The sequence below is a fragment of the Bombina bombina genome, chromosome 9 (assembly GCF_027579735.1).
Source record: "Bombina bombina isolate aBomBom1 chromosome 9, aBomBom1.pri, whole genome shotgun sequence".
Taxonomy (NCBI): Eukaryota; Metazoa; Chordata; class Amphibia; order Anura; family Bombinatoridae; genus Bombina; species Bombina bombina.
The window spans coordinates 244,749,413-244,762,146 of NC_069507.1; the positions used below are offsets into that span (position 1 = coordinate 244,749,413).

Genomic DNA, 12,734 nt, shown 5'->3' on the forward strand with positions numbered 1-12,734 from the left:
AGGTACAGTTAATGTAGAGGGGCAGTGGGGCACTGAACTAGATTTGCATTGCTTATTATAAACAAGACAAGATATTTATAAGTTAAAGGGACAGTAAACCTTAAAAATAATGTTATATAATTCTGCACATAGTGCAGAATTATATAACATTATAGTAGCCAAACATTAAAAAAAATAATTGTACCCTATTAATTTAAAAAAACAAACGCTGTTTCACAGACACGCTCTCTGCTGAGCGGGTCTGTTATATTTAGTCAGCGCATTGGGCCAGCTGTATAGTCACAGCCCGGCCCGACCGCGCCATAAGACTAAGTGCAGCTCGCTCCTGTCACAGTATTTATATTCGTGAGTTTGCGCGGGGGCCTCGATGTAACGACGAGATCCTGTTTGTAATTAATTGAGCTAGCATCACTTAATAGCTACCTAGTTAAAATAATTACAAAAGTACCAGTAAAAAAAATCCTAACCTAAGTTACAATTAAACCTAACACTACACTATCAATAAATTAATTAAATAAACTACCTACAATTATCTACAATAAAACCTAACACTACACTATCAATAAATAAATTAAATACAAATACCTACAAATAAATACACTAACTAAAGTACAAAAAATAAAAAAAGAACTAAGTTACAAAAAATAAAAAAGAACTAAGTTACAAAAAATAATTTACAAACATTATAAAAATATTACAACAATTTTAAGCTAATTACACCTACTCTAAGCCCCCTAATAAAATAACAAAGCCCCCCAAAATAAAAAAAATGCCCTACCCTATTCTAAAATAAAAATTGAAAAGCTCTTTTACCTTACCAGCCCTTAAAAGGGCCTTTTGCAGGGCATGCCCCAAATAATTCTGCTCTTTTGCCTGTAAAAAAAAACATACAATACCCCCCAACATTACAACCACCACCCACATACCCCTAATCTAACCAAACCCCCCTTAAATAAACCTAACACTAAGCCCCTGAAGATCTTCCTACCTTGTCTTCACCACGCCGGGTATCACCGATCCGTCCAGAAGAGGGTCCGAAGTCTTCCTCCTATGCGGGGCTGAAGAGGTCCATTATCCGGCTGAAGTCTTCATCCGAGCGGGGACTGAAGAGGTCCATCATCCGGCTGAAGTCTTCATCCAAGCGGCGGCTGAAGAGGTCCATCATCCGGCTGAAGTCTTCTATCAAGCGGCATCTTCAATCTTCTTTCTTCCGGCTCCATCTTCATCCCGCCGACGCGGAACATCCATTCTATTGGCTGATTGGAACAGCCAATAGAATGCGAGCTCAATCTGATTGGCTGATTGGATCAGCCAATCGGATTGAACTTGAATCTGATTGGCTGATTCCATCAGCCAATCAGAAATTTCCTACCTTAATTCCGATTGGCTGATAGAATCCTATCAGCCAATCGGAATTCGAGGGACGCCATCTTGGATGACGTCCCTTAAAGGAACTCTCATTCGTCGGGAAGTCGTCGGCCAGGATGGATGTTCCGCGTTGGCGGGATGAAGATGGAGCCGGAAGAAAGAAGATTGAAGATGCCGCTTGATAGAAGACTTCAGCCGGATGATGGACCTCTTCAGCCCCCGCTTGGATGAAGACTTCAGCCCAATGATAGTCCTCTTCAGCCCCCGCTTGGATGAAGACATTGCCCGGATAGGAGGAAGACTTCGGACCCTCTTCTGGACGGATCGGTGATACCCGGCGTGGTGAAGACAAGGTAGGAAGATCTTCAGGGGCTTAGTATTAGGTTTATTTAAGGGGGGTTTGGGTTAGATTAGGGGTATGTGGGTGGTGGGTTGTAATGTTGGGGGGGTATTGTATGTTTTTTTTTACAGGCAAAAGAGCAGAATTCTTTGGGGCATGCCCCGCAAAAAGCCCTTTTAAGGGCTGGTAAGGTAAAAGAGCTTTTCAATTTTTATTTTAGAATAGGGTAGGGCATTTTTTTATTTTGGGGGGCTTTGTTATTTTATTAGGGGGCTTAGAGTATGTGTAATTAGCTTAAAATTGTTGTATAATTTTTATAATGTTTGTAAATTCTTTTTTATTTTTTGTAACTTAGTTCTTTTTTTATTTTTTGTAACTTAGTTCTTTTTTTATTTTTTGTACTTTAGTTAGTGTATTTATTTGTATTTATTTTTAGGTATTTGTATTTAATTTATTTATTGATAGTGTAGTGTTAGGTTTAATTGTAGATAATTGTAGGTAGTTTAATTAATTTATTGATAGTGTAGTGTTAGGTTTAATTGTAACTTAGGTTAGGATTTATTTTACAGGTACTTTTGTAATTATTTTAACTAGGTAGCTATTAAATAGTTATTAACTATTTAATAGCTATTGTACCTGGTTAAAATAAATACAAAGTTGCCTGTAAAATAAATATTAATCCTAAAATAGCTACAATATAATTATTATTTATATTGTAGCTATATTAGGTTTTATTTTACAGGTAAGTATTTAGCTTTAAATAGGATTAATTTATTTAATAAGATTTATTTTATTTCGTTAGATAAAAATAATATTTAACTTAGGGGGGTGTTAGGGTTAGACTTAGCTTTAGGGGTTAATACATTTATTAGAGTAGCGGTGAGGTCCGGTCGGCAGATTAGGGGTTAATACTTGTAGGTAGGTAGCGGCGACGTTGGGGGGGGCAGATTAGGGGTGTTAGGTTTTTTTTCAGCTCAAACGGCCCCATTGTTTCCTATAGGGGAATCGTGCACGAGCACGTTTTTTAAGCTGGCCGTGTCCGTAAGCACCGCTTGTATTGAGAGTTGCAGTGGCGGTAAATTATGCTCTACGCTACCTTTTTGGAGCCTAACGCAGCCCTTCTGTGAACTCTAAATACCAGCGGTATTTAAAAGGTGCGGGGGGAAAAAAGCACGCGTAGCTAATGCACCCCAATGGCCGCAGAACTCTAAATCTAGGCAATTGTAAGGCCCTTTCAGTACATGAGGGACAAAAAGTAAGAGGGGGTTCCACAATGGCATCACATAGAAGAAGTAATTTCCTCAAGTTTAGACATGTTAAACAGACTAGCAATAGCAAAATAGTAGTTTTATGCTTGATATATTGTACTTTGAAGTCAAAATATATAATAAAAATTTTTGAACTAAAAAATGTACTGCACCCTTAAATAATAAAAGCGATTTTTCTGTTATTAGACAAAATGACGTTTTCAGCAATAAAAATTGCCCTTATGTGCCCAAAATAGCATAACAATATTGCACCACTTGTTAGGGTATATTATATATCAGATTTATATCAACTTTATCAGATTTATTGCATATATCATTGTATTATCAATTAAGGCCCCTGCACCTCGCCACAGCTCTGCTGCGGCGCCTACCTGCCCCCAGATTGCACTGCAGGAACGTTCTCAGCCTCTCTGTACCCTACGATTATCAAACAGAGTAAGGCCCCACCGGAGCCTCAGGACCATGCTGCCGTTCCGGAAAACACACTGCGCGTCTGAGTGCGCGAAAATAGGCCCCGCCCACCGTGGGCGTAACACTAGCCTAAACGAGACCCGCATGTCGGTCCTCCATATATCAGCCATGTGCCACACAATATACACACTCAGCGCAATAAGCGCCTCTCAGAGAAAAATATTTTCCTGTCATCACCGAATAATAAAAGTCTAACCGCATCTCTCCAGCTTCAGCCCACATAATAAATTTAAAGTGACATAGCAGTACACTATTAAATAAACAACATAACAGGGAATTCCAGGTACACCATTTCCCTATAGTGCATACTGATTACCCCTCCCCAGCTAGGGAATATTGGCAGCCTGTTCTGATGCATCAAGTCTCCCCAGAAACAAAAGACTGAACATACCTCAATGCTGCTTGTAGCATGACACCGTTCTCCACACTGAAGATTTTTCTTTACACTACCTTCAGTTGCTCTGTGGGAACCAGAATGGATCTTAGATAACGTTTGCTAAGATCATCAACATCAGGGCAGAAAAATAAAATGTCTCCATTCCTCTTGGGAAGTTATAAACTGAAGATTTCTCCCTGAGAAAAATAGTACTCACTGGCACCATTTTAAAATAAAAAAACTTCTTGATTGAAGAATCTAAACTAACACCTCACTTTACCTCTTCCTATCACTGACACAGGCAAAGAGAATGACTGGAGGGGAGGGAAGGGAGGAGCTATATATACAGCTCTGCTGTGGTGCTCTTTGCCACTTTCTGCTGAACAGGAGGCGTAATCCCACAAGTAAGGATGAAATCCGTGGACTTGTCATATCTTGTAAAAGAAATAAAATCATTTAGAATTAGGTTAATTAGGTTAGTCAAGTACCCTAATTTAACCCTATCCAGGTGGCTAGAGCTGTTTAAGTGCAGATATGGCAACCTTGAAAATCTTATTTAAAATTGTCTTTAAACATTTGGGGTGATATCTACAATTAGACATCTGTAGCTACCTGGGAATTTAAGAAATAGTAGACAAGGTACACAGTTTTGGAAAGTACGCCCCTTGGCACATCAAATCAGGGTCTGCATGTATTTTTTTATTTTTTTTTACATATGTCATTCGCTTATATGTTGCACACTTCAGATATGTGGTACAAATACAAATAAGACCTCATTTGATGCAGCTGGGGATGTCGTTTCTAAAAATATATAGTTTTGTTGTCATATCTTAACTTTCCAGGCAGCTAAAGCTGTTTAATTGCTGGCAACAATACATTAAATTTAAAGATGCTTTTTGTTAAGGTCTATCAAATTGACACATCAGTTAAATGTTCTCAATTTCTGCTTATTTTAGATAGGTTACCTACTACAAATATTTAGCACCACAGGTTTTGATGATAGAGTTTAGAAAAATAAAATTACAAACTAATTTTTATTGATTATGGAGTACAAAAATACACTTTTTCATATTTTATGCATTATTTTTAAAACCTGTTGAGACATACACACATAATAATGGTATATTTGGAATCTGCTAGGTCTGCTGAAAAAATAATATATAGTTTGTATAGTTTATTCACACAAACTGCTTCTAAAAGCTATAAAACAGCTTAACACCCAGGTGGGAAATGGCTTAGCAGGCAAAGCCCCCTATTTAAGAAAGGTCTTGCGGACCTGATCCGACACTGCGGATCAGGTCCGCAAGACCTCGCTGAATGTGGAGAACAATACGCTCTCCGTATTCAGCATTGCACCAGCAGCTCACAAAAGCTGCTGGTGCAACGCCGCCCCCTGCTGACTTGCGGCCAATCGGCTCAGAGCAGGCGGACAGGGTTATGGAGCAGCGATCTTTGTGACCGCTGCTTCATAACTGCTGTTTCTGTCGAGTCTAAAGACTCACCAGAAACACGGGCCGTCAAGCTCCATTCGGAGCTTGATAGATAGGCCCCAAAGGGTTAAAGCATACAAACCATTTCCAAATATTTGTTGTGCTATGAATGGATCTGAATTTGTTATGAATAGATGTGGACTCTCTAATCATTTTTATTTTTTATTATTTCTCTACTTATTTAATTACAATGTTTATATTATACGTGATTTCATTTTTATCTCATATAAGAATCTAGTGCAAAGTATATTTAAAAACATCCATATTATATTTTACATGTTTTCAAGTAACATTATTATTATTCAGTAAATAAATATGATTATATACAATTATGACAATTTGCATAAGTCACTGAGTTCTTAGTAATATCACATACCTGTAAATTTTTGTAGTGAACACGGCTTCGACAATGAGATGTTTTTGCTGTCTCTTCGCTGGTGTAGAAGAGGCCACAAAGTTTGCAGAAAAAGCCGGTTCTTGGCACTACAAATTCAACACCTTTAAAAGATTTAAAGTTCAATAGAGGTTCAGTTGGTAATGATAAAAATGTGTTTCATATAAAAAATAGAAGAAGCTGTTATAAAATGACAAATCAGTAGTTACCTAGAGGGATGTTAAGTTCAGCAAACACATCCTCTTGTTCCCATGATGGAGAAGAATGCATTTCTTTCAATTCTAATTCAGAGACTTCTGAAGATGATGTTTTTGATGATACAGAATGACCTTAATCAAGCAAATTATGTTAAAAGTGTTGACTTTATATACATATTTCTATAATTTACAACATGGGTGTGAATTCTAATACAATGTCAACAAAATCACTTTGTAATACACTATCCAAATCTGTATGTTATCGGCTATCCTGTCTGTCTATCTATCTATCTATCTATCTATCTATCTATCTATCTATCTATCTATCTATTGTTATCTACCTGTTATCTATCTATCTACAAACATTTGATTATTTTATTTAACATGTTATACTAATGTGGTAAATATCATGTTCATCAAATAAAGTTTAAGCTTCACATTATTTATTCAACTAAAATGTCATTCATTGCAATTCAGCTGGCAGAATGCAAATTTCATTTTGTAATAAATATTTAAATAATTATAAATTGTTCAAAATATAATAGATGTCAGCTTTTGCATTCATTTTTAAATATTCAGAAAAAAAATCAAATATCTTCTGTAGCGTTAATCACATTTACATCCAGCATATATCAGTTATCTCTATCTCTCACTCTCTCTTTCTCTTGCTCTCTCTAACCCCAAGATTAACTGAAATGTTGTTTCTTTCTCCTTCTGAACAAGGCTTTGGTAGCACTCACATACATTTATTTATTTATTTGTATATGTGGGTGAAGTACCATTTGTGTCACTAAAATTCTTTTCACTTCAATGATTCAGGATTTTATAATTAGCCCACATTGTGACACCCCTAACTATGCAACCCAGGATTTCAAGGTATCCTGGTTAAACATCACTGAAATAAACCATTTATACAATTATATTTGCAAAATGTTTGTACTAAAATATGTTATGTACAGTTTATGTAATGTAACCACTGTATCTACAAGTGCCTCTAATTATCTAATAAAATACTTAATATGCCATATGTTCGCTTAGAAAAATAATTACCAGAGCTTGATAGATCTTGATGCTTCGTATCATGGCTTTCCTCTTGAATGTGCGAGTCTGTTACATCATCGTCTGCTTGAGAGCTCAATCTTTTGCACGTGTCTGGTGCATCTAAATCTTCACCAACATTTCCTTTGCTGCAATATTGTTTTCCTTCATTGCTTTCTTTTGAACCCTCATAACTCTTCGGCACCGATATATCCTCATGGGAACAGCACGGGCTTATACTTGCTTCCAGTTCATCACCCTTCTGCTCAGTATTATGGTTTAATTCTGAGATATCCTTTACCAGGTCACAACAGCTGCTATTTGGACTTGTGCTTTCTCTTACTGACATGCTACTCATTGCAATAGAAGCCTCATGAGTAACTGAACATTCACTCCTGCTTAACTGACTACACCGTAATTCTACAGTATTTACTGTATGCTGTGGTACCTGATTGCTATTATCATCGTCTATTGAATTAACTGGAATAATTTCCTCTAGTTCAGTAATGTCTGGCTCTATAATGAAATCTTCCTCCCCTACTTCATCCACAGTCACCAGCTCTTCCATGTTTGTTGGATACCATGTCTCACCTTCTAACTCGCTTCCACTTTCCCACTCATTGTCCTGTGAGAAAAAAGAAGGCATTTAAAAAAAGTAGTTCCCATTCTAAATCCGTAAAATATAAAGATATTATTTACAACTATTTATCCATAACAGACAGATAAAAATAACTTTAATAAATGTTTTACTTTTCTAGCTTAAAGAGACAGTCAACACCAGAATTTTTGTTGTTTAAAAAGATAGATAATCCCTTTATTACCTATTACCCAGATTTGCATAACCAACACAGTTATAATAATACATGTATTACCTCTGTTTTACCTATTATCTATGCCTCTGCAAACTGCCCCCTTATTTCAGTTCTTTTGACAGACTTGCATTTTAGCCAATTAGTGCTCACTCCTAGGTAAATTCACGTGCGTGAGCGCAAAGTTATCTATATGAAACACATGAACTAACACCCTCTAGTGGTGAAAAACGTTCAAAATGCATTCAGATTAGAGGCGGCCTTCAAGGTCTAAGAAATTAGCATATGTACCTCCTAGGTTTAGCTTTCAACTAAGAATACCAAGAGAACAAAGCAAAATTGGTGATAAAAGTAAATTGGAAAATTGTTTAAAAATACATGCCCTATCTGAATCATGAAAGTTTATTTTGGACTTTACTGTCCCTTTACAATTACAAATTACTAATAGGACCATTTTTAGTTTGTTTTTTTAATAAAAACCATCATGCTTTTTACAACTGCTTCTGTCCGTGCTCATGAGCCTAGTTTTGTGCCCACACAGTAACTGATAGCTTCTCCTTCTGCTTATTAGCTCATGGTTAGAAATATATGGAGCTGGAGAATGTCCCAATACATTTTTCTCTAATACTTCTACACTAATATTAATTAACTGTAACTATATACTAAACCTGTTGCTACATAAAGAAATCAAATGCACAGTTGAGAAACATGTTGGCCATTTTATCATAGCCTGTAATACATATTCAGTAGCATTACCCTTTACAAACATAACATATGGGTCTATATTTAGTAGCGCATTTTGTATAAAGTATTTATTTCTACTGATACATGTCTCACTTACACATCATCGTTAGTTAATTTAGTACATGAATGCATGCAACGTAATTTATACACCCAGCAAACAAGTAAAAAGAACCCTAAAGTAAAACTACAAGAGAAGGTCAATGCAGGCCAATTCTCTTACAGAACAGCTATGCAAACCAATGTCAACTATATATCAAATTAGACTGCTGCAGATGAAATAACATAGGATGGGACAGAAGTCAACAGGATCATTTTCATCAATGGATACAGGTCTTTTTTTAGATATTAAATGCTTAAGATCATGCTTTACCATCGCTTAATGACTTGTAGTTTGACACTGCAAATTGTTGTAAGGGCATTGCCACATTATACATTGTTTATTTTAAATGTTTGATTTGTGCTTTGATATAAAGGTTCTGGTTAAAGGAAGATTAAACTCAATATCAAATTCCTCATATTTAATTAGGCATATAAAAAAATATACAATGAATGATTACACTGCTCAACAATGAAAATGTTTCTGCCTTAAAAATACTTCTAATTGATTTCAGCATGTGAAAAATAAATATGACATTTAAATCTCTCATTTAGCTCTTGGTTCTGAGACATAGCCCATTTATGAAGATATAGGGTATGGGTATAGCGTAAAGGGTTTGGTGCTACTAGCGGCCAAGTAAGGAACGTGGCAAGCCTGAGTACAGGAATGATATCTGTGTATATCTTGTATGAAGTGAAGGTTAGAGTGTTGTTCCTTTAATTATTTTCACTTTTGTGGTTATACTTTACAATAAAAGCCAGCATGCCAGGTAAATGTATTCATAAAGAACTTTTTAATGGGAATGAGCAAGGATGGGGAAGCTTTCAAGTACCTGAGAGGAAAATTTACACTACTGAAGGGGCTAAATGTAAGGTAGGAATCTTTGTTGGTCCCCAACTTTGTTAACTTATTATGGATGAAAACTTTGGCGAGTCCTCAAGAGAAATAATATTGTTTTTCACTATGACTATATTACTGAAGCACAAGTAGTGTATCTCAAAAACAAGAGCTAATAAAAAAATCTAAAGTCAATTTTGTTTTTCTTGACCCAAAATTATTAAAGTATGACTATTTTTTAATAAGGAAGCATATTAAAAATAGCTGCATCTATAAAATAAAAATTCACCTATCAGCACATAGAACTGTGAAGGGTATCAGCATCACACAAAATCCTTCAAAACATTACAGACAAATCAAATGGAAGTGAAAACAAACCCTCTATAAAACAGGCCATGCTAACATGCAAAAAGAAAGCCTGGAATCAAAGAAAAACTAAAAAGTACACAACCCTGTGAACTTTGAAATAATGAGATACAACCACGTATTTCACAGGGGTAATACAATCTTTATGTATTTATGCTGGTCCAAACTGTAGGTGAAAAAAGCTTGTCCATGCATCTAAAACACCCACAGCTAGCCCCTCAGCACACCTTTCCTTCAATCGAGCAAGGTTACTTCACCATAACAAAACAGACATACACATATTTTACAAATACAAACATTTACATAAACCATTTTGTAAGTGTGTTTTGCTGTTGTAATTATTGTTTCTGTGTTGTAAGCTGTTCTCATTTTTATGTATTGGTCATCTTAAGCAACTGTAGATATTTGTGGCAGGAACAGACACTAAGAAAACCATGGAAAATATAGGTGAAGTGATGCTAGCTCAATTAATTACAAACAGGATCTCGCCGTTACATCGAGGCCCCCGCGCAACCTCACGAATATAAATCTAGGCAGATAACTAGCTGGAACATTTTCCGCAGTATGATCTTTAAAATGCAACAGCCAAAGTACCTGCAATAGTGGAAAAACACCCAGTATGTTTGGTTAAGGGGACATGAAAGTCAGAATTCAACTTTCAAGGTTCAGATAAAGCATGCAATTTTAACATACTTTTCTGTTTTGTAATGTACTTGGTTCTCTTGGTATGGTTTGTTGGAAACCATATTTAGGTAGGCTCAGGAGCAGCAATGCACTACTGGGAACTAGCTGTTGATTGGTGGCTACAAACATATGTCTCTTTTTATTTGCTTACCAGATGTATTCAACTATCCCCCAGTAGTGCACTGCTGTTCTGGAGCTGACTTTATCTATGTGTTTAACCCAGAGGTTAAAGGGATAGGAAAGTCAAAATTAAACTTGCATGATTCAGATAGAGCATTTTATTTTAAGACACTTAAATTCACTTCTATTTTCAAATGTGCTTTGTTCTTTTGGTATCCCTTGTTAAAGAAACATAATTTATGCTTACCAGATAAATTCATTTCCTTCCTGGCAGGGAGAGTCCACAACTTCATTCCTTATTCTTGGGAAAATACAACACCTGGCCACCAGGAGGAGGCAAAGACACCCCAGCCAAAGGCTTAAATATCCCTCCCACTTCCCCTATCCCCCAGTCATTCTGCCGAGGGAACAAGGAAAGGTAGGAGAAACATCAGGGTATAAAGGTGCCAGAAGAAATAATATAAAAAGGGAGCCACCCATCAAAAAATAAATTATGGACGGGGTCATGGACTCTCCCTGCCAGGAAGGAAAGGAATTTATCTGGTAAGCATAAATTGTTTTCCTTCCATAAGGCAGGGAGAGTCGATGACTTCATTCCTTACTGTTGGGAAAACTATACCCAAGCTCCAGAGGACACTGAAAGAATGACGGGAGGGAATAAAAAAAGACGCAAATTCTATTATGAGGGCACCACAGCCTGCAAAACTTTTCTCACGAAAGCTGCTTCAGCCGAAGCAAACACATCAAACTTGTAAAATTTAGAAAAAGTGTGTAAGGAGGACCAGGTAGGCAACTTACAAATCTTGTCCATTAAGGCTTAAGTTCTTAACCTGTACCCTTGACCCTATCCCCTCACAACTACTCCCCTCCCTCTCTGCCACCCTTACCCCTATACTCACACACACTTTCAACTTTTCCCTCAACATCGGTATATTTCCCTCATCGCTGAAACATGCACTGGTCACACCTATCCTTAAAAAACCTTCCCTTGATCCTACCTCCCCATCCAACTACCGCCATATTTCCCTCCTCACTCTTGCATCAAAGCTTCTTGAAAAACTAGCTTATGCACGCCTATCCCATTTCCTTACAATAAACTCCCTCCTTGACCCATTGCAATCTGGATTTCGTCCCCATCACTCCACAGAGACAGCAATTGTTAAGGTTACCAATGACCTACTTACAGCAAAATCAAAAGGCCACTTCTCTCTGCTTATCCTCCTTGATCTGTCCACAGCCTTTGACACTGTTGACCACCCTCTTCCAATCCTTCGGCATCTGTGACACAGCCCTCTCGTGGCTCTCTTCCTACCTGTCAAACGGTACCTTTAGTGTAGCCTTCTCTGGGGCCTCCTCTGCCCCGTCACCACTTTCTGTTGGAGTACCGCAAGGCTCTGTCCTTGGTCCCCTTCTCTTCTCAATCTACACGTCATCACTAGGTTCCCTAATAAAGTCCCACGGTTTACAATATCATTGGTATGCTGATGACACCCAAATCTACTTCTCTGCACCAGACCTATCCCCTTCCTTGCTAACCCGTGTCACTAACTGTCTTTCTCACATCTCCAACTGGATGTCCTCTCACTACCTCAAGCTAAATCTCTCCAAAACTGAGCTTCCCCATTTCTTCTAAACTCTCCATCCCCAATCTCTCTATAACTGTCGACAACTCCATCATTACCCCTACCCCGCATGCCCAATGTCTCCGGGTCACATTTGACTCAGATCTTTCTTTCACTCCTCACATTCAGTCATTGGCTAAAGCCTGCCGCTTCCACCTTAAAAACATCTCTAAAATTAGACACTTCCTTACACAAGACACAACTAAGATTTTAATCCACTCTCTCATTCTCTCCCGCCTCGATTACTGCAACTCTGTCCTCTCTGGTCTCCCCACCTGCCACCTAGCTCCTTTACAATCCATAATGAATGCCTTTGCCAGACTCATCTTCCTTACACGTCGCTCTCCATCTGCTGCACCTCTCTGCCAATCCCTTCACTGGCTTCCTCTTGCCTCTAGGATCAAACACAAAATTCTCATTCTGACATACAAAGCCCTCAACTGCATTTCTCCCCCTATATCTCAGACCTTGTCTCCAGATACTCTCCCTCCCATCCCCTTCGCTCTGCTCACA

General features: G+C 37.6%; 1 protein-coding gene across 5 annotated transcripts in view; it reads right to left on the bottom strand.

Moving 5' to 3' along the window:
• The window catches only part of RBM20 (RNA binding motif protein 20), a 415,808-nt gene that overhangs the window by 12,957 nt on the left and 390,117 nt on the right, over positions 1–12,734 (bottom strand). For all 5 annotated transcript variants that reach the window (XM_053692751.1, XM_053692749.1, XM_053692750.1 and 2 more), the window contains exons 11-13: positions 6,955–7,567; positions 5,917–6,036; positions 5,690–5,811 (exon numbers count right to left, since the gene is read on the bottom strand). In XM_053692751.1, the coding sequence (XP_053548726.1) occupies positions 5,690–5,811; positions 5,917–6,036; positions 6,955–7,567 (855 nt within the window). The remainder of the gene's footprint in view (positions 1–5,689; positions 5,812–5,916; positions 6,037–6,954; positions 7,568–12,734) is intronic.